This window comes from Miniopterus natalensis, chromosome 4 (assembly GCF_054644295.1).
Source record: "Miniopterus natalensis isolate mMinNat1 chromosome 4, mMinNat1.hap1, whole genome shotgun sequence".
Taxonomy (NCBI): domain Eukaryota; kingdom Metazoa; phylum Chordata; class Mammalia; order Chiroptera; family Miniopteridae; genus Miniopterus; species Miniopterus natalensis.
In genome coordinates, this window is record NC_142084.1 from 11,935,160 (window position 1) to 11,960,910 (window position 25,751).

The window sequence follows — 25,751 nt, forward strand, 5'->3', positions numbered from 1 at the left end:
GTGGCCAGAGTACAGGCCCGGGACACGGCAGAAGCGGTGCTGATGCTTGTTGGGAGCATGGTGGTGAGGTCAGAGAAGCAAGGCCACATTCCACCACTGTGCTCCCCTGAGCGCCTAGGACACCGTGGAAATTCCACACAGAACACAGGCCGTGAGGGCACACACCAGGCTGGGAACAGGGTGGGCGGATGGGCTCCCACTCTTTGGCCCGAGCAGGGGGCCTTGCTCCTTCGGATCCTTATTTTGGAAGCCACCCGATCTCTCCTCCCACCCAGGGCAGGAATCCCTGCTCCCACCTTTCCTTCCCCGGAGGTAAAATGAGCAGAACAAGGACCCAGGCTCGAGGACCCAAAGAATGGCAGGACACCCTCAGTGGAGGCAGACTGTATTTAAATGCAATTCACCTCTTTGGGGTCTAGGAAAAGCCACCTGTAGATTCATTTGCTGGGAAACATGGTCTGTGTGGCTGAGGCAGTGGACACTGGGGTCGCCGTCTTGCTGAAACCTGGCTTCCTCCGGGGGTCTGTCTGCTGTCCAGAATGGCAGCCACTTCGGTGGGCAAATAGGATGGTCATCTCTGGGCCCAGGGGGGCGGCTTCAGGATGGGATCCCTTGGGGGCGGCTGGCTGGTCAGGCTTTCCGGAGGTGCTGTGCTTGGCGGGAGGAGGGCTGTAATTCTGAAACCTCACGGTCTTCACTTGCTGCAAGAGAGCAAAGAGCAAAGGGACACAGGTGAGGGGGAGACGTGCTGCTGTGCCCTGGGACACGGTTCCTGCTGCTTCTCCTCACAGGTGCCGACCTGAAAGCCTCCTTTCCATGTTCATTCAGAAAGCACGTGGGTCTACTACGCACCACGCACCCCATTAGGAGCTGTGAACCCAAGAGTGAACAAAACTGTCCTTGACTAAAAGACAATTATGACAATAAGTGCCATGATGGGGAAGAATAGATGCTAAATGCAGAAGAGTAGGAAGCTAAAGCTGGAGGGGGTTAGTCAGGGAAGGCTTCCTAGGAGCAGAGCTACTTAAGCTGAGAGCTGAAGAACCATGAGGAATGACCTAGAGGAAATCTGGTAGGCCTACCTGGGAAAGGGCCTGAGGCCAGAGGCTATGATCTATTCTGGAAAGAAGTTCACTTCCCCTCTCTCCTCTCTGCATGCCTTGAAGGCCTATCTCAAGGCTACCACCTGCCAAGGCCACCCCCGCTGATTCCATCTAGAGAGCTCCGTAATGGCCTGAGAAGTCCTCAGAGCAGTTTGCAAACTGGACACCTGATGGCTGAATTTAGTCTGCAGAATGTCTGAGGGTTTTAGAAAATTGGGAGATTGCATATCAAAATCAGTCTTTTATATGTCTCGTAAAAAAAAAATCAGGGATCTGGCACACTGGGCCTGTGCCCCATTTTGGCAACGACTGGCTGGAGCTGATTAGGAGTCTCTGTCCACATGGGAGGCATGTCTCCTGTTTGCACAGGCCTCTCCTCCTCCCTTCCACCTCTCTCCTAGCCTGTTATCTACCTGCCTGGTGCCAATAGGTATTGGCTTTGGTCAACCCCTCTCTTAGGGCTTAATAAAGTGCTCTGTGGCACTGCTTAGGAATGATTTCTTTTTTCCATGAAGTTTGATCCAAACCCCCCCCCCCCCCCCGAGAATCCAAGTTTCTTCCTACTTTTGACCTTGACCATAGCTAGTGGAGGTTTGGGCACTTCCTGAACTCTTACAGTTTGAAGGCTGTATCTAATAGCTTGGGGGAATGGGCAATTAGGGCCTGGAAGATTTTTAATTTATTTAAAAGCTACAATTCAGAAAAAAACATTCCCGATGTTTCCATCAGTCAACACTAACGTTTTCCAAAAGCCGTTCCCTATAAGCTACAGCTGAGCGTCAGGAGCATGAGTTTTCGCGTTCGATCTGGATTCCACTCTAGACACTCATGTGTGTCAGCTGTGCGCCTTTGGGTGCTGCACTGGAACTCCTTAAGCCTCCAATTGCTCATTTTAAATGCGGATGACAATAGTAACACCCACTTCGGAGGGTTGTTGTCAGGGTTAAATGAGATAGAACATGCGGAGCGCTCAGCACAGTGCCTTCAGTAAGTGTGTGGCAAGGAGCAGCGGGCTGGGGGGCGGTGGTGGTGATGCTGAGACGCTCAATAAACTAAGAGGTAATAAGCATCGCCTAATTTCCTAATGTCACCTCCTCCGTCCACCGTCACTCCTGCTTCCAGGGTATTATTGAGAACATAAGCATTTTACAAAATCTCTCACGTCTTCCAGTGGGAAAAGGCCTGAAGCGGTAGTTAACAGATCTGACCTCTGCCCCAGGGGTCACAGTGACAGTTTTGGAGTTATCATAATTCAGTGGGACCTTCTTCTACACCTTGAACAATTAAGTATCACGCCCTCTGTAAGCGCTGTGCACGTCTTATCTCATTTAATCTCCAATCCAATCCCATGAGGCTGTTACTATTCTTACCACCATTCTAGGTCTACAGGTGAGGCAAAAAAAGAGAAAAGTCTCAGAAAGGTGAAGTGTTTTGGCCAAAGTCACCAGCTTGCAGGCAGCAGAGCTAGAGTTCAAATCCCGACTTGTCTGAGGCCAAAGCCATGTTTTTCCCAAGCCACCTTGTGCCTCTGAAGACGTATGTATGAAATATTCAAGAAGCATAAAGGAGACTGGGCAACACCTCCAGGGCGGATGTGAGGGTGCGGAGGGGTGACACCTCCAGGGCGGATGTGAGGGTGCGGAGGGGGTGACGCCTCCAGGGCGGATGTGAGGGTGCGGAGGGGGTGACGCCTCCAGGGCGGATGTGAGGGTGCGGAGGGGGTGACGCCTCCAGGGCGGATGTGAGGGTGCGGAGGGGGTGACGCCTCCAGGGCGGATGTGAGGGTGCGGAGGGGGTGACGCCTCCAGGGCGGATGTGAGGGTGCGGAGGGGGTGACGCCTCCAGGGCGGATGTGAGGGTGCGGAGGGGGTGACGCCTCCAGGGCGGATGTGAGGGTGCGGAGGGGTGACACCTCCAGGGCGGATGTGAGGGTGCGAGGGGTGACACCTCCAGGGCGGATGTGAGGGTGCGGAGGGGGTGACGCCTCCAGGGCGGATGTGAGGGTGCGAGGGGTGACACCTGCAGGGCGGATGTGAGGGTGCGAGGGGTGACACCTCCAGGGCGGATGTGAGGGTGCGGAGGGGTGACACCTCCAGGGCGGATGTGAGGGTGCGGAGGGGGTGACGCCTTCAGGGCGGATGTGAGGGTGCGGAGGGGGTGACGCCTCCAGGGCGGATGTGAGGGTGCGAGGGGTGACACCTGCAGGGCGGATGTGAGGGTGCGAGGGGTGACACCTGCAGGGCGGATGTGAGGGTGCGGAGGGGGTGATGCCTGCAGGGTGGATGTGAGGGTGCGGAGGGGTGACACCTCCAGGGTGGATGTGAGGGTGCGGAGGGGTGACACCTGCAGGGCGGATGTGAGGGTGCGAGGGGTGACACCTGCAGGGCGGATGTGAGGGTGCGGAGGGGGTGATGCCTGCAGGGTGGATGTGAGGGTGCGGAGGGGTGACACCTCCAGGGTGGATGTGAGGGTGCGGAGGGGTGACACCTGCAGGGTGGATGTGAGGGTGCGGAGGGGGTGACACCTCCAGGGTGGATGTGAGGGTGCGGAGGGGGTGATGCCTGCAGGGTGGATGTGAGGGTGCGGAGGGGTGACACCTGCAGGGTGGATGTGAGGGTGCGGAGGGGTGACACCTCCAGGGCGGATGTGAGGGTGCGGAGGGGGTGCTTGTGCGGGTTCCTCAGGGGCTGTGACTTTGATTCCTGTCCACTAAGACGAGAACCTCAGGAGCCGGGACACTGGGCCACGTCGGGGGTCTCGAGTCTCGCCCGCCCAGGTGGGCTCCCTCCTACCTTTTCGCTGCCGTTTCTGGAGTTCTCCGGCTTCACCAGGATGGACGGCGGGGCGGAGGCAGGCGGCTTGGGTGGAGGCTCGCTCTTGATGGGGCTTTCCTTGCCTTCCATGATGATGGAGCCGGCCGCAGAGTGGATCCTGGTGTCGCCGCCCCTGCTGACGCCCGTGAGGGCGGGCTCCCCCGTGGGGGCCAGCCTGGGCCCCATCTCCGCCACCACCGTCAAGGGCGAGGAGGGGGCCGCCTGTGGCTGGTGGAACGGGAACTGCTGAGGCCGCACGACCATGGTGGGGCTGCGTCTGAGGGAGCCCACCACAAGGGTGGGGATCCCTGACGGGGCGGGTCTCTGCAGGGATCCATCTGGGGGTCACATGACAGAGAAATCAGCCGGGGGGGGGGGGGGTCCTGGCAGCAGGCCGCGCTGGGGCTGGGTGAGCGGCTACCCCGATATCCCGGAATAGCTAAGTGCTCTCTCAGTTTGGCCGCACGCACATCCTCTCAGGGTCTTTCAAAGGTGACCTGACTCTATTCTTAGTGCTGTTTGCTGACGCTGGCAGCGCAGAGCGGGCGGGCGGGCTGAGTGTTGGGGCGGGTGTTGGGAGGTATGTGACTTCCATTCTCCCCCCCCCACTCTCTGCCTCCGACCTTTAGGATGGAAAGTGAAGAAGACAGGCCTAGAGGCCCCTTCCCAGGGGGAAGCGGACACCGAGGCGTGCAGACCAGAGAGGAAACAAAGGCCGGAGAACAAGAGAGAGAAGGGAGACCGAGAAACAGCCCCTGCCTGAGGAAGCTAAGGAAAGCTTTAGGCTATGGTGGCGGGACTGCTTTCAGCTGGGGCTTCAGGCGGGAAGGGTGGCTGGGATGCGGAGAGAGTGTGTGTGCAGGCAGGCACATCTGGAAAGGTGACTCCGGAGGTGGGGGCGTGTGGGGGTGAGCCTCTCATCACAGGCCGTGGAATCAGGTCTACTCCCGGGGAGCCCGGGACAAGGCAGTCACCTCACCTCCCTGCACCGCAGTCCCCTCATTTGTAAACCGGAGCTAAGAACAGCCCCTCATAGAGCTGGTGTGAGGATTACTTTTTACGATGTATGCCAAGTGTCAGGACAGGGCCTGGGACCTAGTAAAGAGCCCGTGTCTGTTAGATATTATTTGTGGGTAAAGGATAGCAAACCCTAAAAATGCAAGGTCTAGGAGTTTGGTTTTGGCCATTCCCTAAGCTCTTTTTTTTTTTTTTTTGGGTTAACAAAGATGGTCCCCCTCAGTAAAAGGAGGCCATTCCTTTCCCTCACGTCCTCTGGGGACAGGATCCCCATCTGCTGGGAATATGTCCTGTAGGTACTTGGGGAATAATTAGGAGCTCACTGTGCTCGGGGGCAGGGGGAGGAGACACCCCTGAGAAGCACTGTGGCCTTTTCTCCATAAGGGTCCAGCGTTAGAGAGCCACAGGTGGCATCCAGTCAGAGAGGACACGTGTGTGAGTCAGTCACCGATGTCCAGTACGGGGGCCCGTGCCAAGGCCATGTTCTGCGCTGTGACTGCATCGAGCCGGATATGATCATGGGAAGCAGGATGCTCACCACCCACAGGTGGCCTTCCCAGACTCTGTGAGCAAGCCAGTCCCGTTTACAAGCCTGAACTCTCCACGTAGACATTTATTTCCCACTGTCAGCCCTGTGGGGTCATTTCTGCTGTCATTTCTCTTTGCTTCAGGGAGACTGAGAGCTCAACCAGCCTCATCTTGGGAAAAGGGAGAGAGAAAGCCTCCGGGACCTGGAAAGTCAGAGTGGTGCTGGGCAGACATGGCCTCAGGCTCCCAGAAATGTGTGAAAAATTGGTTTGATGTCTTACCTATATTTCGTTGGTTCCTAACTTCCAAGAGAGCTAATGCTTTCTTATTACACATGCGTACAATGCAAGCAGTCAAAGCTCCAAGCTAATCGAGATGTGCGCAAAGGTAGGGAGTGAGCCCGTGAAAGGAGATGGGAGCAGTTGCCAGTGGGATGCACTGCTCAGCATTCCTAAGCCGTCCAGGCTGAGTCTCAGTGAGCTCATGCTCTGGATGGAGCAAAGATGATCTGCTTAGTGGCAGCAGCAATGATGAGACTGATAAAATAATATTACTCTGAAAATAGCTAATATTTCTCGAGAGCTTATTATGGGCCAGGCACTGTGCCATCAGTCTTATGTGGATTATTTTATTAAATCCACACAGTAACCCTGATGAGGTTGGTACTGTTTTCATTTCCATTTTACAAATGAGAAAACGGAAGACTGAAGAGGTCAGTAACTTGCCCAAGGCTGTTATGATGGGATCAGTTGTGTGCAGTGGGGTGGGGTGGGGGGTAAGGTGGAGGAAGGTACTGGAGGGAGGAGGGGGGAGGCCAGCCGGGTAGACCTGAGAGGCAGGAGAAGTGGCACTGAGGTCCAGCAGGTGACCAGATGAAAGCACTGGGAGTAGGTGGAGCCAAGATATACTGACTTTTCGAGGGACATTTTCCTGTGTGGCATACTGTCCCACTTTTTTGCTCTGACTAGTTAGTCACATTGCATCTTCCCATTGAATCATTTTTTTAAAGAGAGCAGAACCCAGTTTAAATCAGAGGACGCAGAGTGAATCTAGTTTACTTTGCTCGGCTCATTGTCTGCTTCTAGAGTGGTGTATAAATAAATAACAATCTTGCCGTTTTTAGAACAGTGGGTTTCAAACGCTTTATAAAACCCCTGAAAATGAGGTCTTAAGTAGAAGTCCAATGTGTTAGAGATAAAAGCAGGGCTTTTACAAGGAAAGCTCTATATTACTGCCACTTGTGCAAGTGGCTGCTATATAGGAAAAAATAAAAGCAAAACGCAGAACAGTGCAGTGATCGGAAGAGAGCTTGAGACTGGAAGTTAAGGGTATGAAGGAGACTTACTTCTGTACCATATAATTTTTTTTTTTAACCTCATGCATGTATTAGTTAAATAACAAAGTGGGATTCAGGGGCTCTTAGCATTGTCTTCTTCACTTTCATTTCCTCTCCCCCCACTTCCTCCCCTTGTTTCCCTTCTGACCCCCCCAGGGGTTCCCTGGAACCTAGTTTGAGAAGCCCGGCTGCAGCAAGTGCGTTGGTTGCTCCCCCTGGATGAGAGCCGGCATCCGCCTTGGCTGTGTTCTGATAACAGGATGGCGCTCAGGGCTGCCGTCATCAACATGCATGTGCGAAGGGACCGGAGGACGGTCAGGCTCACCCAGTAGGACAGCTCAGTATTTGGGAATCGTGAGACCCCCCCACAGATCCCCGTTTCCCAGCCGCTTAGCCCTGCGCACGCACCTCTCTGCCACCACTTACTCTTTCTCATGCTGCCCCGCCCTTTCCGAGGAGGGCTCTGTCCCGGAGTCCCCAGGCTGGCTGTGCTCCGCACGGGGCTGACGACGGCTGTGGGCACGAACACGGACCTGAAGGGGCGGCTCTGTCGGGGATCACCTTCTGAGATGCTGCCTTGCGAGGACACAGAAGAGCTCGACAACGTCCATGTGGCGTAGAGCCCAGGGCCGCGGGAGTCTGGAAAACTAGATGTCTTTCTGCGGGGGGGAGGGAATTGTTTTCAAAAGAAATGGAGAATGGTCAGGGAAGAGTCCTGTGTTTAAAAATCAGCCCCCAACCATATCCCAGATACGGCTGTTCCCCCCCCCCCCATGGAATCCGCAAGGCCCGACCCCGTAGGCCTCAGCCCACACCCTGCTGACTGCGGGGTGCTGAAGGGGGCAGAGGCGCTCACACAGGGCCCCCCTGTATTCCCCTTGCTTTGCAGCACTGAGTCCTCGCTCGTTCAGGGACTTTCCCACTCGATTTTGAACTCTTCGGAGGGAATTTTATACGGCTTACATGTTCTGCAGATCTTAGTTACGAACCAGTGTTTGCTGAATGGCTGTCACGAAGGTTTGGGCTCTGAAGCCAGTCGCTCCAGCTAACACACACGGAGCACTTACTGTGTTCCCCGGCAATGGCCAGGGGCTTTGCCCACATGATCTCATGGGTCCTTTGCAACAGCCCTTGGAGGTAGGTTACTACGAGTGCCGCTATTTTATAGATGAGAAAAAAAAAAAGGAGATTTCCAGGTACTTGCCCAAGCAGCTACTGTACTTTTGAACCTAGGTCTGGGCCGGCTGGCTGCTCTACCACTGAGCTACATCACCTGCCCTCAGGCCACTGAGCAGCACTACCTTCCGGCTAGTTAGAGCTTTCATCACTTGGTAGCAAGGAATACCTGCATCCTGCTTGGAAGAAATGAATTAAAGCAGTGGGAAGGCCCTCCACGTGCCTCTGTAAGACACTAATTCTTTGATCTTGGGGACTGATTTTAAATGCCCGTATTAAACTTTTTAAAATAGCAAGCAACCCCTTCTGCATTGTTCCCAGCCTGCAAGTCCTTGAGCTCCGCGGGGAATGGCTGTCACTCTACATGCCTTTCTTGACCTTGTACCAATTCGACTCCAACATCACAGCCTCTACTAAGCAGTCCATCAATCACTGTGTCACTCTGTTGATGAAATAGCCTCGGCTAATTACCTGGGAATAACCAACTTGACCATGGCCCCTGGCACAGAGATGCCCTCCCTCCTGGTTTCCTGCCTGTCAATGCCTCTAGGTTTCTCTTTAGGTAATTTCCTCTTATTTTCCCCCTTTTCTTTCCTTTTGCTTAAAAGGGTATGTAGTTTAATAACGAGCCGGCCAGTGTTGTACAAAGATGAATAAGGCATCATTTAATGTGGCCAACCCTGCCCAGGATGTGCGGCCTGATCTGCTGCCTGCGGCAAGGGGACTTTGCCCTTAGCGATCAACCTGCATCTGGCCCCTGGTGACGCGGACAGTCGAAGGGGAGTGGGCGGCCCACCAGGAGCAGCGCAGGCTGCAAGGAGGCAAGGGCTGGGCGGTGAGAGAGGCCCCAGCACTGGCTTCCATGGCAGAGTCTGCATCTGCCTGTCTTTTGAACTGAGGCCTTGAGGTGCTGGGTGCTGCAAAACAAACTGAAAGCAGGAGAGAATGGTTCCAGAACTGTTCCAGTAGCAGCAGCAAGGACACGATACAGTTAACCAGACCCACAGCAGCTTCATTCTGTCCGCCCTCTCCTTGCATGGCTGTTTATAGACTGAGGTGCAGCCTCCTTTCTCTAGCCCAGCACTAGGCTGATTCCAGAAACTCCTAAACCCCAAGTCCTCTATCTAACATGGAGTCCCCTGTTTCTTCTGGCCAAAGCTCAGCACTTCCCTAGCACTGTCTTCTGACATCAAAGCACGTTGCTCACATATATTAATTAATCCCCATGATACCCAGACCTGCAGACGTCACAATGCTTGTTTTCTAGATGGGCAGACGGAGACATTGTGGACTTGAGTGCAAGGAGCGCGTGTGCCTCCCCTTGGCTCCACTGTGCTGCTTTAGAGTGCAGGCCCCTGGGCCGCCCTTTCCTATCTGTGACATGAGCCCTAAGAACTTGCCCAGTGTTTGAAAGGGGCCATACAGATGCCGTGTTCCCCACTGGCAGTAGCCGCACGGTGGAGCGGGAGCTTGGGCCTTGCCAATTTTTATGTAGTTCTGTGTAGAAAGTTAAAGGGAAATGAGTGCTGGCCCCTGAGTCGCCAGGAGGCACATGTGTTGGGTGAAGTTTGCAGGACAGAGCAATGCCCTGGCTAAGGGGGCGGAAGGGAATGTCTGGGGAGGATAGCAGGGTGTGGAAAAGGCTCGGGAACAGGTCCGGGGAGGCTGCTGAGGAGCCAGAGCAGGAAGGGTCTGGCGGGTCAGATGTCACTGCTTGTGCTCTCGCCGTGAACGGTTTCAGCTCGGCCTCCCTTCTTTCCTCCCTTGCTCAGGTTTCCAAATCCCGAGAGGCAGTGTCAGGGTGGCTGAGCCTGTCCCTTAGCTATGGTGATGGGTTGAGGAGTTCATTTCTTCAGCCTCTGAAAAGGGAGGAAACGTCTGCCTCCCACCAAGACTATGCACAAGGAGGAAACCTGAAGGGATGCTGGTGCTATTGAGAAGGGGTTTGTATGACAACCTGAGCCAGTGGGTGCCTCCAGGAGCTGGGGAACACGTCCCGGTGGCAGGGATTTAGTTGTGCTCAACACAGGACAGGTCGTTGGTGTCACCATCTGGCAGAGAGGGCTGGAGCTCTGGGCGGCACAGCAGCCTTTTCCTCTCTTGGTAATTAAAAGGCTCACTCGGTGAATCTTAAACTAAACCCTTGGCATGTCGGTCAGCTCTGCCCTATCCACAGCTAGTCCTGAAACTCTGGCTGGCTCAGTTCATTAGGGGTGATGCTAATAAGAGCAGTGGTCCAAATGTTCAGGGTGCACCTCACACCTTCGAACCCTGGCTATTTATAAAACTTAAAAGCTATATGATTTTATTGATTTGAGAGAGAGAGAGAGAAAGACAGAAACATCGATGAGAGAGAATCAGCAATCAGCTGCCTCCTGCACGCCCCCCACCAAGGGGGCTGGCTCCAGTGCAGAGCCAACGCTGCAAACAGAAAGCTGCGGGGTGAGGGCGCTTCACACACACACAGAGCCAAAGAGCAGAAACGCGGTGTCCACCCCTCGATTCCAACACAGCCTGTTTAAAGGAGCAGCAACGCGGCCGACGCAGGACAGCGTCATTCAGCCCTACGAAGGGGAGGAGCTGAAGCTCCCGCAGTGGGAAGGAGGCTAAGAACAAGGGTGAACTGGCCCCGGACAGACAAACTGGACATACGTCATCCATGTCCAAGATTAGCGGGGACAGGAACTTTCTCTGTGTCAGGGAGGCCGTCAGGGAAAAGGTAGACGTGCAGAAAGCATTGGTCCTCTGTCGCCTAGGAGGCCTCAGGAGAATATCCTATGACAGGGACTTGTTTTTGGAAATGCTGGTTCTCTAGAAGCGTCCGTAGCACCTCAGTACAGGTGTATGTTCAGATTCCTTCGAGCAGGGGCGGGGGAGATGGACTCAGTGGCAGGCTAGCGCTGAAGCTGTATTCATGGTCTGACATGCAGCCGTACCGGGGGGCGTGAGTCTAGATGCTCTTGATGTGCCCACGACCACGATAGGAGAGCAGCCGAGGAGGCGAGAAAGGGAAGCCGGAGCCCCGAAACACACCGGGACGGGATGGGACCCTGCACACGCTCCAGCGAGGGCGACCACACGTCCGGATTTCCCAGGCGAGCCCGTTTACACCCGCTGCGTTAAGGGCCCCTCTCTTATCTCAAAAGTGTCCTAGCTTGGATGGTAAATTATACGGTCATTCTTATTCTAACGGTTCTTTCACGGCATAACCGGGACTTTGGGCTAAGGCCTGCCGTGTAAGCAAACGCCCTAGGAGCAGGCACGGCCCTAGGGAATTCACGTGAGATCCAACGGAAGAATCTGTCCATGAGTTAGGGTAGGCGTCCTCCGAGCTCCTCATTAGCTCTTCTCGACCATTCTCCCACCTTCCTCCACAGCGCCCAGCTTTGACTCATAGTATCAGCCCCCTATGGTCTTGTTGCAGTCAGTCATCATTTCTCCCCAGGCCTCTCCCCTCATTCCTGGAAGATTTCAGCTCCTGGCTCACTGTCCCCGAAACACACCAAGACGGGATGTCCCCTGCACCTGATCCTACCATGGTGATTTCATCTAGAGTTAGGGCTTTAAATGCCACCTCAAGCCCGGACCTCTTCCTTAAACGCTAGCCTTGCACACTTAACCAACGTCTCTACTAAATACTAACAGGCATCGAGAGTTAATCTGTTGCAAACAAAGCTTTAGCTTCCATTCGTCCCCCAAAACCTGTTCCTGTTTTATTTTCACCTCCATCTCAGCAAAAGGCCACTCCCTCTTCCAGTGACTCAGGCACAGAGCTTGGACTCACCTCGAACGCTCTATTCTTTCACACCCGATGCTTGATCGGTCAGAAAATCCGGTTGTCTCTTCCTTCAGAGCAGAGACAGAATCTAACCACGCTTCCCTCCCTCCGTGGCTCGCACCCTGCTTCAGTTCACCATCACCTCTCCCCCGGATTATGACAATATTTCCTCAGCTCGTCTCTCTCCTTCCAGCTTTCCCTCTCGACAGTCTATTCTCAACCCAGCAACTGGAAGGATTCCGGTTCAGGTTTAAGTTAGATCATGTCATTTTTCTGTTCAAAACACTGCAGTAGGGTTCAAGGCAAATTCCTCATTGTGACCTAGGAAATTCTCTATGATCTGACCCCCTGTCACCATTCTGACTTCATCTCCTTCTAACCTACTGGCTTTAACCCAGGCCTGCTGGCCTCCCTGTCAGGCACACACCCGCCCCAGGGCCTTTGTTCAGGAACTTGCTGTCCCTTTGGCCTGGAATACACTTCCTTCGAGACCCACACGGCTCACCTCTTCAGTTCCTTCATTCCCCCCTTCATTGGTCTGTGAGGCCATCCCCCCCCCCCAACCTGCTAGAACTTCAATCGCCCCCGCGAGTTCTATGCCCCTTCCCTGATTTACTTTTCTTCTTAGCCCTTAGCATTAACACACCACATAGATTACCTATACATTGCTTTCTGTCTGTCTGCTCCACTAGAATGCACTCTCCTGTGGGCAGGGATTTTGTGTATTTTGTTCACTGGTGTTTCTCCCAGTATCTAGAAAGGTGACTGTCACCTGTCAGTGCTCAATCAATATTTGTTGAATAAATGAATTAAAGCATCAGTTATAGACACCCTTAGTTTGCTTTTGGAGATTTTACAACTTTCTAATGAAATCCAAGAACCTTCCTTTGAAGGGAATAATAATATGATCTTGTGTTCCAACTTTCTGCCAGTCTCTTTACGCAAGCCGGGACCTATGGGGACCCAGACTTTGCCTGTACTCTCCCTAGAAAGGGGGTCCACCACCTCACCGGCTAGCCTGATGCGGAGCCTTTTAATGAACCACAACCTTCTAAGCTGTAGCCACTGGTTCACTGCCCCCTCGTGGGACAAATGTTTCCTGGCCTGCACAGTCTATGATGGTCCCTCTGGCCCTTCTTTCTACACCTTACACAATAGCCCTAGTTTATTGGTTTTTTCCGTGATATGGCTTTGTCTCCTCACCATCCTTGCTGCCCTCCTCCGGACTCAGTGCCTCACCTACGTGAAGGTCCCCCAAACTGAACATATGACTCCAGGCGTGGGCCCCATGGAGTACCATGAGGTTATCACTTTCCTCGGGATTATGACTCTCTGGGATGTCATAAAGACAGCATTTGATGCGGTGATGGCCTCACGGCCGTGGCTTTGCCTGGGCCGGTGGGGGTGAAGGTGGGGGGGTCGTGGGTAGTTTGGGGCTCGCGTGCTTGGTGGTTGTGGTAGGAGGTGGCTACACGCACTGTGGGCGGTGAAATGATCAGGTCCCCCAGAGAATGCCCGAGGGTGGAAAAGCAGTTTTGGATGAAGACCCGCAGGGTAACTAACATGTGGCCTGGGGTGCGGATGGTCGGGGAGCGGTCTGAGTTCACGGAAACTCTGCTCAAGGCCCAGCGTCCTGGGAGGGTTCCTGGGGCACTCGGGTGTCATCTGGCCGTCACATTTCCCCATTCTGCCACTAGATGGAGCGTCGCAGTGGGGACGTGAGGTGGGAGTTTTGGTGTTTGTACAGAAAACCTGAAACCTAGTTCCTGGCCAGGTTGCTTAACTCTGCACATCAGTTTCCTCATTTGTAAAATAATATCTACCTTATGGGGGGCGGGGGGAGGGGACATCTGTAATACTTTCAACAATAAAGATGAATTAAAAAAAAAAAAAGGAGCCCTGGGCATAGATAATACATTAAAAAATGCTAAAGAGCTTGTCACCTGTGAAGAGCTATAGAAAAGACAACTATTTTTATTATTTTCTTTTAAAATTAAAGCGTCAGGAGGGCACTAGAGCAAAAGCTGTTTCCTGGCCCACACTCTGAAAGAGCGTCGAGTCCTTCAGCAGTTCAACCCACAGGTGGCTCTGGCCTAGGTGACCGGATACCCTGACGCCCGGGATCGGAGGGGACGCACCTGAGAATGGGGATGACGTAGTTGTTGGGGAAGATGCCCGCTCGCCCGGTGACCAAGGAGACGCCCCTGAGCCAGCCGTCCTGGTGCTTCCCCAGGACCCTGACGCCTTCTCCCTTCTGCAGGTCCAGCTCGTCGGGTCCGTGGGCGGAGTAGGAGTGCAGGGCTACGAACCTGGGGGGGCACAGGGAACAGGTGAAGGGTGAAGGCGAGCGCCCCAGGGGAGGGCAGGGACGCAAGCGGCAAAGGGCCAAGGGAGACGGCACCTCAGCCCAGTGGTTAGCAAGAACAGCCTTTCAAAACTGACACCTCAGCATAAGGCAGATAAAAGTGGCAGAAGCTGGCGAAAACAGCAGCAGAGGGGCCCCGATCCCTGCCCTCTCCAGGTCCCCTCACCTCCCTCTGGAGTGTCACACAGCTTGACAATGGCAAGGGGAAGCAGGGTTAACTTTAGTTCTTTGGCACACGGTAGAATGCTGGCTGTGTGGCGGGATGGAGGGAATGGGCTTAACGTGGCAAAAACGTCCCCGGGTTAGAGCAGTGCTTTCCACTCAAAGTCCACAGGGTCAGGCGGTCGGTCACGTCCAGGTATGAGCTGGGGTGGAGACCCTAGGGAGTACTGAGGCTGTGGAAGTGAGACTACCTGGCTGGCTGAAGCCTTAGAAATGACCCACTTGGTGCCAGATTCAGGAGTTACCAGTCTGTGGCCCTCAGGCTAGACCTTAGCAAGTCCTTCTAGGTTCTAGAGCCTTGAGACACTGGAGGGCTGGGGGCAGAGTGTTCTCATCTGCAAGGCTGCATCTGAAGGCTTGTTTTGGGGTTTTTATTCCTCTCTGTTGGCTAGAGACTCAGTTACTACTCAGTTTGTGGTTTTGGGGGAAATAAAACTAGACAGTTGTTAGCGTTTCAGTTAAAAAAGACAACCCTTGTGGTCTGTCATCCTTCTATAATCATCCTTTTATGACCCCATATGGCGAAAACTATTTACACTATTTGCATATAAAAAATATTTTAGCCCGGCCGGGCGTGGCTCAGCGGTTGAGCATCGACCTAGGATCCGGGCGATCGGGGTTCGATTCCCGGTCAGGGCACATGCCCGGGTTGCGGGCTGCAGCCGATCAATGGTTCTCTTATCATTGATGTTTCTATCTCTCTCTTTTCCTCCCCCTTCCTCTCTCTGAAATCAATAAAGATAGATTAAAAAAAAAAAATTTAACCTTTAACATTAAAGTGTGTGGCAAAACCCAGAAAGCATCCAGCATGAATGCAAGATACTTTCAATAAAGAGTCAGTTACTTAGTAGGTAGTAAAAAAAAAAAAGTTTTTATCCCCCCTAGAAGATGCTACATTTATTTTTCAGTGATTACTAAAGCAACATCTATTTATAACCAACATTTTGAATCTAAAGGAAGGCAATAGAAATGGCTCAATATGCAATTTCCCAGCAATATTTTGAAATGTAACCTTCCGGTCTCTTTCTACTTTGTGAAATAATGAGCTCGGATAATGAGCTCTGCTAATTTGTATTTTCCACCTTTATTTCCATTGGCGATTTTAAAGGTGGGGGCAGCTGTTGCCTCTGGATGGGATAGTTTGGGAGCGGTGATGCTCAGTGGCAGAGGGACGGCAGCGATGTCCCCTCTGTGCCAGGCCCGGGGGCGGAGGGCTGAGCTTTTTACTCACATGTTAGCCGCCAGGTGTTGCTGGGAGCCGGGCAGACTGACGATGGCCGTGGCATGTCCTGGGGAGGCGGGTGTGGCGTGATACATGCTGACCTACACAGGCAGAAAAGAGGCGCGCTGAGCCAGCGGGCACCGCAGGCAGGCCCGCGGCAGGCAGAGCCGCTGCAGGAAGGCCTGACGCAGCTGGCACCCGGGGCGCGCCCAGCGCCGCCCGTCGTTGCCACCTCTTCGGTTGTGGCTGTGGGAAGAGCGGGGCGGGGATAGACTGGGTTATGTCCTGGGGGTGGGGTGGCGGGTGGCGTGCCAAGGCTGCGTTCCAGGGCCGCTCAGATTCGGCAGGGGGTGAAGGCCAGTCGGATTTTCAGGCAAGGGCACTGCCAGGCCCCTGGCCCCTCCCCGCCGGCCCCCCAGGGCCCGCACCTGCCTCTGTGAAAACCTCTTTCTCTCGGAATATGATGTTGATGGAGAACTTAGCACTTGCCAGGCGCTTCGAAGTGTTTTACAAGCAAATGGAGTCGTTGTTAAACTGTTATCCGCGTTTCTGGATGAGGCTGAGAGAGAGCTCACCCAGGCAGTCCAAAGCCAAATGCGACACCAGGTAGTACAGGCCCTGCCCACCTCGCGCGTTCATGAGTCCGGGGTGAAAGGGGGAGCGGCACAGCTCCAAGCTCCTGGAAACCGTCTGCTGTCCCGGGACCTCGCCTGTTATCTCACCTATTACTCTGCTTATTTCCTCCTTGGCATGTGTCACAAACGAGGCCTGTTTTCTTATTTACTAACCATCCCCCCATTAGACTCCTAAGTCCCATGAGGGCAGGAGCTATGTCTTGTTTATCACTGTTTCTCATGTGCTCAGTAAGTTGTTGTAGCTTAAAGAACAAATGAATGAAAAAGCTTTCCTGCCCAGTACACCAGGGACTAATGAGGCCTCACCCGCCTCCATGCCATCCAGAGTAAATACGTTCACCCTGCCTTTAGGTCCCTGCCCGTGAGGAATGGGAACTATATCTAATGGCGTGCCTTTATAGGGCTCTGTTTTGGGGTACAGTTATTGTTGTGCCTGAGTGTTTGGGCGGGTGTGAATGCATTATTGAGTGCATGTGGCCCTGGCTCTCTGTGCAAGCGTGTATGTTTGTTCGGAACCCATGACAATTGTATGTAGATGTGTGATAGCAACCGGCATATTGTATGTCTGACTATGTTCATATATATGGGACTATAAATTGATACGCATATATGCTGTGTGTGATTATATGTATGTATGGTTGTATATATGATTGTACATGTCTATCTGGGAGTCTGTGTGTATGTATGTGAAATCTAGAGGTACGCGCAGGTATGTATGACTATAGTTTTGTGTGTGTCTGAGTTGATGGTTGTGTAAGTGTATCTGTGGTTGTGTGTGTACGTGTGACATTATGAGAATCCAGTTACAGGATCAGAAACTATTCCAGTCAGATAATAACAAGTGCTGGTGATAATGTAGAGAAACTGAAATTCTTATTCAGAGCTGATGGGAAGGTAAAATGGTGTAGGCCCTTTAGAAAAGTCTGGCAGTTCTTCAATAGATCAAACATAGAATTACCATATTACCCAGTAAGGCCTCTCCTGGTACATACCCAAGGTCCACACAAAAATTGGTACACAAATGTTACAGCAGCATTATTCATAATAGCCAAAAGAGGTCAATAACCCAAATGTTCATTGACTGGTGAATGGATATATGAAATGTGATATATGCATACAATGGAATATTATTCAGCCATAAAAAATGATGTATTGATACATGCTAGAACATGGGTAAACCTTGAAAACTTTATGCTAAAAGAAGCCAGATGCAAAAAGACTACATCACATGACTCCATGTATATGAAACGTCCAGAATAAGGAAGCCTATAGAACTAGAAAGTAGATTAGAGGTTTTTAGGGGCTGGGGACAGAGGTAGATATGGGGGTGATAGTTAAAGGGGGTACAGGGTTTCTCTCTGCAGTGATGAAATGTAAAATTGTGGTAGTAATGGTTGCACATATCTGTGGCTATATTAAAACCCACTGAATTGTATACCTTGATGGATGAATTGTATGTATGTGAATTCAATCTCAATGAAGCTCTTAAAAAAAAAGTGTTCCGTGGTCACACATCTGGTGCTCCCTGACACTGCATAAGGTGTTCTGATCTTTGCAATGAGGTATTGTCACACCGGTTCCCTCAAGTAGAGAGGAAACGGAGCTGGACTTTGGGCTAGGCAGCTCCTTCCCTGTGACTGGGCAAGGTATCCTGCCAAACTCGGGAGCTGTGCCAAGGGAGAGCCTTGTTATGCGAACAACTAATCTTATGTTTGCAGAGTCTGTTGAAACACTGATTAGGCAGCATGAACTTCACCTAACAACTTTCCAATGTTATGTTTGAGTAAAAAGTCCTTCTAGCCATAAACACTATTAATCTCTAGGAAGGAGGGAGATGCCAGAATGCAAAGCCGCCCCTCCATCGCACTGGACTCTCTCTTTCCTTCTCTCGGTCTTCCTCTGGGGAGGGGGTACTTCCCCCTATTTGGTCCATGGAACCTGGCCAGGACTGGAATTGGTGGGCTTGTGATGGAATTCTTCCTTTCTTTTTCAAATATGTTTTTTATTAATTTCAGAGAGAGGAAGGGAGAGAGAGAGAGAGATAGAAACATCAATGAGGAGTCATTGATCGGCTGCCTCCTGCATGCCCCCTACTGGGGATTGAGCCCACAGCCCGGGCATGTGCCCAGACTGGGAATCAAACCCCGATCGCCTGGATGCTAAACCACTGAGCCACCATGGCGGGGAGGAATTCTTTCTATTATGGAACGGTAAGGGAGGTCAGACTCTCAGGTTCTGTGGTGTCTGGGAGGGGAAGGGAGAACACGAGTGAGCAGGAGGCAACGGAGAAGAAGGGGGGAAATGGTGGGTGACTGAGAGTGGGGGAGAGTCAGACAGTGAGACAGAGGCACAATGGGAGAAAGAGACAGATTCAGAGGGATAGAGGGAGGGAGATTAAAAAGCGATGGGGGAAATTCTTACAATTCACTCAGAAAAAGACTACCAACCCAATAAGAAATGGGCAATAAGCGCATAAAAAGATTCTCAACATCAACAGCTATAAAAAAATGCAAATTAAAACTATTGTGAGATACCACTGTAAACCTAAGGGAATGGCTAAAATGATAAAGACGGACCACACCAAGTGCTGGAGCAACTAGGACGCAATACTGCTGGTGGGAATGTACATGGTGCCACCACATGGAACACAGGTTGGCCATTTAAAAAATAAAGTTAAATATACATGTATCACGCTACTCAGCAATCCTGCTCACAAGTATTTACCTAAGAGAAGTGATAACATATGTCCATACGAGGACTTGCACATGAATGTTCATAGCAGCTCTGTTCATTTTAGCCCCAAACTGGAAACAACCCAAACGCCAATCATCTGGTGAAAGAGCAAACAAATTGTGGTGTAATGAGGGGCACATGCCTCAGCAATGCAGCCAGTGACATACGTGAATCTTAACACCATCCCAAGCAAAAGAAGCGTGACACACAAGACTACGTGCTCTGTGATGCCTTTCATATGACATTCCTGAAAAAAGCCACAGCTATAGAGACACAAAAGAGATGAAAGATTGCCAAGTGCCGGGGGTGGGGAAAAAAGATTGCAAGGGCAACTACAAAACTGAATAAATGAATGACCGGATGGGTGCATGATTGGAGTGATAGGTAAAGAGAGGAAGATAGATAAAGACAGAGGAGAAGGCAGCTGGCAGGGAAGGAGGCAGGCAGACAGAACAAGACAGAAATGGAGGCCCCGTTCGGGAAATGAAGACAACTGCGTAGAAGGCCTGCTTCTGAGGAGCAGGTCTGTTCCTGCCACTGGGATCAAAGTCGGAGGCCCAGCCCCCCTGAGTAAAGAGCCTAGTGAGTGGCTCCCTGGGGTCGACTGTGACCTCAGGTCCCCGTGCCGCAGAGGTTTGAGGCTGGACGTGAGGTCCTCCAGCAACCGGTGCTCCCTGGCCCAGGGTTCGGGCACCTGAGCAGCGTGAGAGAGTGGCTGTGTATTTGAGGGTGGGTATTTCTGCTACAGTCTAAAAACATTTTTCTTCCTTTTGAAGGAAATGACTCATTTCAAAGAAGTCTTTATCAGAAACAGAAGAATCCACAGCTGTGTGGCCTCCGGGTGTTTTCGGGCCCTGAGGTGTTAAATGAGGAGGAAGGTGGCATGGGGCCTGGCACAGAGCTGTTCCAGCTCTCGGCTGGCCCCGCCGCCTCTCCCATAGCCGCGCGGTGTAGACGATGCGGCTCCGCCCCGGCATCTGCAGAGAGGCCTGGCTGCACGCTCAGGCGTGTGGCTCGAGCGGTCACCAGGACTGTGATCTGGGGCGAGTGATGGAATTCTGGGGACCCTCCGTTTCCCCGCCTGTACGATGGGGCAATAGCGGTCTCTCTCTCACAGAGCACTTGTCAGGACATCGTAAGTGCTCAATAAATGTCACTTGTTCGGATCTGCAAAGAGAGTAGCTGCTGCATATAGTGTGGGGGTGGGGGGGATGGAGAACCTCCTTTTATGCCACAGCTCTGCAAGGCCTTGGACTGAGCAGGACCCAGAGTGCAGTGGGGGATGGGAACAAGCAACCCTACTCCTCTCTTCTGGAGGATAATGTCCCCAGCTTTCAAAATGTGAGTTTGCTGTCCCCCTCCCGGCCCCTACTGTGGCACTGGGGGGTGACGGTCTTCCTCAGTAGAGTGTGCTCTGCTCCGGAGGAGCCCGCCGCGATCCTGCCTGTCAGTATTCCCAGGAGCCGACAAGGGCCTGGAGCCTACATAGTGTTCCTTCAGGGTTGGGAGGAGAGCATGTTAGAGACAGAAAATTAGATATTTTCTGGTAGTTTCTGTGCCCACCACTATGGATAATTTGGAGTTGACCACCTGTCTCTGTAAAGTTAAAAACACCTTCCTCTCTATAGATCAAGGGACTTAAGAGCCACATGCAGGAACTGCAATGTGTGAACCTTATTTGGTCCTAAGCACTGGGGTTAATGCAATAAGCAGAACACACAAGGCTCCTTCCCCATGTGGAACTCACCATCTATACCCTGGAAGGCAATTAAATCATGATCATATGAGCACCGTGCATGTTGGGTGGGGAAGTTCACGGTGCTCTGGGCCATAGCGCCAGGAGAGGCTTGCCTTGATTATCAGGAGGTAGTTCACTCTCACATGCTACGACTCTAGAGCTAACTTATTGTACACAGGCCTCAATGTCTTTATCCCCATTTTTAAAGAGGAAGAAACTGAGATAAAAAGATTACATGATTTTCTGCAGGTAGCCAGCAAATGTGTGGTTCAGTTGACACCAGAAGTAAGGACCTTAGGCTTGAAACGCTTTCTGTAGGAAACCAAGATTAACACCTGGTTATGTTTGCACATCCCAGAAAAACAGCATCCAGCCAAATTCAATGTTCTGTTTCTAAGCCCCTGCGTGTGTTGTGTTCATGATGACCACTGCTCCTGCCTGCCACTGGGATCAAAGATGGAGGCCCAGCCCCCTGAGTAAAGAGCAACAGATCTTGTAATATGCAACAGGTCTGGCGGCAAATGGAACGTTATGTTGTTTTTGTTTGTTTTTCTCCCTTCCCTGTCAGAACTGAGGCCCCAACTCAGTTAGAGCTCCTTCTGCCAGACTGCTCCCCTTCCTTCCCCACCTAAGCCTGCCTCAGAGCGCCCCCAGCCTGCCAACCCTCCCTGCTCTTGATAAGAAAGGAGCAGCCGCCCAGTGCTATTCATTTGCCCTGAGAGTAAGCATTGCCTGAGCTGTGAACACTACTAAATTTATATCTGCCAGGTAGTCATCGAAACTTAGAGCAGTCTGTGATCTGGCTCCTGCTTCCTCTCTGGGCTCCTCATCCCCCTTTCACTTCTTCCCAGGTCTTGGAGCAGGCCACACTGTTTCTGTCACTCCTGGCCTCTGCACACCTCCCATCCCCACCCCTCCTCTGTTACTTCCTTCGTAATTAAAAATTTAAAATTATAAATACATTATGCAGCCAAATAAACGTATATAACTTTATGTACCATCTAAAGAATAATAAAACTGATACCTGTACACATGCTACCTGACTTAAAAATAGAAGAAAAATTGAAATTGAAGATTGTGCTTAGAGCTCCTCTGCATATTCTTCTATAATCAGATCCCCTCCCTACCCACCACCCCACCTGCCCCAGGGTAACTACAATACTAAAATTTGTATTAATCATTCCAGTGCTTTTCTGTGTAATTTTTACCACCTTGGAATATATCCCCAATGTTGTTTAGGTTTGCTAGGTTTTAAATAGACTTTAGAAAAAGTGTTATTAATTGATATTTAGAAAGAACAAGGGAGAGGGAGAGAGAGAGAGAGAAACATTGGTCAGCTGCCTCCTGCACGCCCCCTACTGGGGATCGAGCCAGCAACCCGGGCATGCGCCCTGACCGGGAATCAAACCGGCAACCTTTCAGTGCACTGGCCGATGAGCGACCAACTGAGCCACACAGGCCAGGGCAGGTTTGCTAGTTTTTAAACCCAGTATGAACACATTCACATTGTGTGCATTCTTCTGCGACTTGCATCTTTTGCTCAACACTAAGTTTTTGTGTATATTTGTGGCTAATTTTCACTGCTGTCTCATATTTCATTGTATGAATATGCCATAATTTAACCATTCTATCATTTATGTGTCACTTGGGAGATTTTCAGTTTGGGCTGCTATGAATGATGTTGCTGTGAACATTCTTGTATATGTCCCCTGTGCCACGTACAAGACTCTTTCCAGCATATACACCTACAAGTGGAATTGATGGGCCATAGGGTATAAGCCTGCTCAGTTTTATTGGGTAATAACAAACTTTTTCCCAGTGTAGCTGAAACAATTTACACTTCTGCCAGCAGCAAATGACAATTCCCGTTACCCCACAATCTCACCAGCATGTGGTAATGCCCAGCTTTCTAATACCTGCCTACGGGGGGTATGAAGTGATATCTCATTATGGTTTCAAATTAATTTATCTGAGTACTAATGAGCTTGAGTTTCTTTTCAAATGTTTATGGGCCATTCTTGTTTTTATGTTAAAATTAAATTTATTGGGGTGACATTGGTTAATAAAATTATATAGGTTTCAAGTGTACAATTCTATGATACATCATCTGTATCTTGCATTGTGTGCCACCACCCAAAGTCAATTCTTCTGCCACCGTATATTTGACTCCCTGTTTCCTATATGAAATACCTGTTCATCTTCTCTGTCTATTTTCCCTTCTTACTGGGTTATTATTTTCTTATTAAGTTATGGAGTTCTAATATTTTGAATATGAACTATTTGTCACTTGTATTTTTACTCTGTGATGTCTTTTGATGAACAGAAGTTCTTTTTAATAGTAAAATTTATAATATATTCCCTTATGGGAATCTTGAACACAATTTAAAATGATCTTGAACATGATTTTTTAATCTCAGGGTCATAAAGATGTACTTCTATATTGTCTTCTAAAAGCTTTATAGTTTTGCCTTTCACATTTAAGTGTTTAATCCACCTGGAATTGATTTTTGACAAGGGGAATCCAATTTCATCTTTTTTCCACATGGATACCCAATTAGCCCAGCACCATCATGTATCCTTCCTTCTGATTGGCACAGCGCACTCTGTCATAAATCCAGTCTCCATGGTGTGTCTATTTCTGGGTTCTCCAGTATGTTCTGTTGGCTTAACAGAAACCTTGTGCTAAATGCACCCTCTTAATACTCTAGCTTTATAAATAAAATCTGATATTGGGTACGATAGATCCCACTCCTCACCCCAACCAAATTCCATCATCATCATCTTTAGAAGTAACTTGGCTGTTGACTTTTTGTTCTTCCATTTAAAATTTTGAATCACCTTTTGAGTTACAAACAAACAAACAAACAATCCACTGGGATTAGAATTTATAGGCAGATTTTGGGCGAATCAATATCTCTAAGACATTAAGTCTTCCAATCCAAGGGCATGACATAACTCTTCGTTTATTTTAGGTCTGGTTTCATGTCTTTTAATAAGATCTTTGTAAATTTTCTTCATAAAAGACTTACATGTCTTTTGCTGAATTTATTCTCAGGGACTTAAAGAATTTAGTTGCTGTTGTAAACGGTATTTAAAAAATTATTTTTCTAATTATTTGTTTTTGTTTTAGAGTGCAGAAATATAATTTGCTTTCCTGTACTGATTTGTGTCCAGGATACAAGCTCATGCTAAGCTCACACTTATTCCTAATACACTTTTCTGGTTCTTTGGAGTTCCTTATATAGAGAATACTACCATCTGCACATAATGACAGCTATGTTTCTTCCTTTCAAACACTTGACCTTTCATTTTTTTTGCCTGCTTTATTGTCCTGGCCAGGCACTCTGGGAGGGACAGAAACACAATGGACATTCTGTTTTTTTTGTTCATTTTGAAAGGAATGACTTCAACATTTCATCATTAAGTATGACACTTGCTGTGGATTTTATATAGATTCCATTGATCGTGTTAAGGAAGTTCCCTGTTATTTCTAGTTTGCTAAGACTTTAAGAAGTAGAACGAATGGATATAGAATTTTATCATTTTTCTATATCTAGTGAAAAGGTCACTTGGTTTCTCTCCTTTAATCTGTTAATATAATAAAATACACCAATTAATTTTGTAATATTAAACCAACCTTTTCCAATCTTGGGAAAAACCCAACTTAATCGTGATATATTTTATTTTCATATATTCCTGGGTTTGGTTGGCTAATAGACACAGGAAGGGTTTGCATTTAGGTTTATGAGTAAAGTAGAACTCAAAATTTTCTTTCTTATGTTGTTGGTTTTCTGGTTTCGATATTAATAATGTCTTAGCCTCATGAATACATTGGGGAGTGTTTTCTCTTCTTCCATTCTTTGGAAGCGTTTGTGCAAAGTGAAAGCATGGCCTCCTTGAAAGTGTGAAAAACTCACCTGGATGACTGTCTGGGCCTGGGGTTTTCTTTAGGGAAAGATCTTAAATTATTGATTCAATTTCTTTAATGGTATAATACTATTCTGCAGGGTTGCCAAGAGCTATTTACCAGATATAAAGTGTTTTTTTTCATGAACCCTGTTTGCTGAAGATAAATCCTGATTTATTTATTTGCCTGATGGCTTCTGTTCAGGAGAAGAGGGGATGCCTGGAATATCTGCATAGAGGCTTGGAAAGCTCCAGCCGGTGTGGGTCCCCATGCTGTCAGTTCAAGTCCTTTGAGAGCCCTGGGGACACTCACTGATTAGGTGGATTTCCGTAACTCCCTGAGACACTATGCAGCCATTGCTAAGAGAATGGATTTTGGGGGCCGTCTGAACTGGGTTTGAGTTTTGACACTGTGACCTACTGCTGGCTTGTGAGACTCAGACTTGAAACCTCTGAGCCTTAGTTTCCTCATCTATAAAAGGGGGCAATAGTAGTAGCTACCTCATAGGATTCTTGTGAGAATTCAATCAGAACGTGCATTAAAGTTCTCTGCACAATGTCTGGCTCTTACGAAGCACCAATAAACAGCTTCCATTGTTGCTGCTACGAGATGGGAGACACAAGGCAGATGTACAGGGAGAAGAGGCAGGTGACAGAACTTCCTCAGGGGACTGGGTTTCAGAAGAAAAGATTCATTCTCTGGGACACAAGGGCCAGCCCCAATAGTCCAGACTCCCTCTGGGTAGGATCCAGCGATGAGCCATTGGCCCTAGGTGTGGGGACATGTTGTTGGGAATCTCTTTCCTGACACTGGACTGGGATATTCTCATGCACCCTGGAGGGTGCAGTGAAGGGTGAGGGCTGACCCTCTATATAGCTGTGCTCTGCACTGGCTTCTTGGGAAAAAGGCAGAAAATGCAACCCTCACCTCAAACCACAGTGACAAAATCCTGTTCCCTACGCTGAGTCCTTTGGTTGGTTGGGCACACTGTGTCCTCAGCCCTGTCACTCCCCGTTCTGTTTCCTACCCCATGCTTTCCCGAGCCCAAAGGGCCTGCTGCCCTCCAGGCAGGATTTTAGCACCAAAGCAGAGTCTGATGGGTGAGGATTATTAGTGGTTTTTGAAATACCAAAACCTTAATTATAACCCTTGTCCTCCTAGCCATAACAGTCCACTCG

At 50.2% G+C, this 25,751-nt stretch overlaps 1 protein-coding gene across 1 annotated transcript in view; it reads right to left on the minus strand.

The window, feature by feature from the left end:
* SH3RF2 (SH3 domain containing ring finger 2) overlaps positions 1-25,751 on the minus strand; it is a 111,587-nt gene that overhangs the window by 14,393 nt on the left and 71,443 nt on the right. Inside the window, exons 6-10 of the mRNA XM_016202921.2 lie at positions 15,570-15,661; positions 13,890-14,060; positions 7,224-7,456; positions 3,896-4,254; positions 405-701 (exon numbers count right to left, since the gene is read on the minus strand). Coding sequence (XP_016058407.2) covers positions 438-701; positions 3,896-4,254; positions 7,224-7,456; positions 13,890-14,060; positions 15,570-15,661 — 1,119 coding nt within the window. The 3' untranslated portion in view covers positions 405-437. The remainder of the gene's footprint in view (positions 1-404; positions 702-3,895; positions 4,255-7,223; positions 7,457-13,889; positions 14,061-15,569; positions 15,662-25,751) is intronic.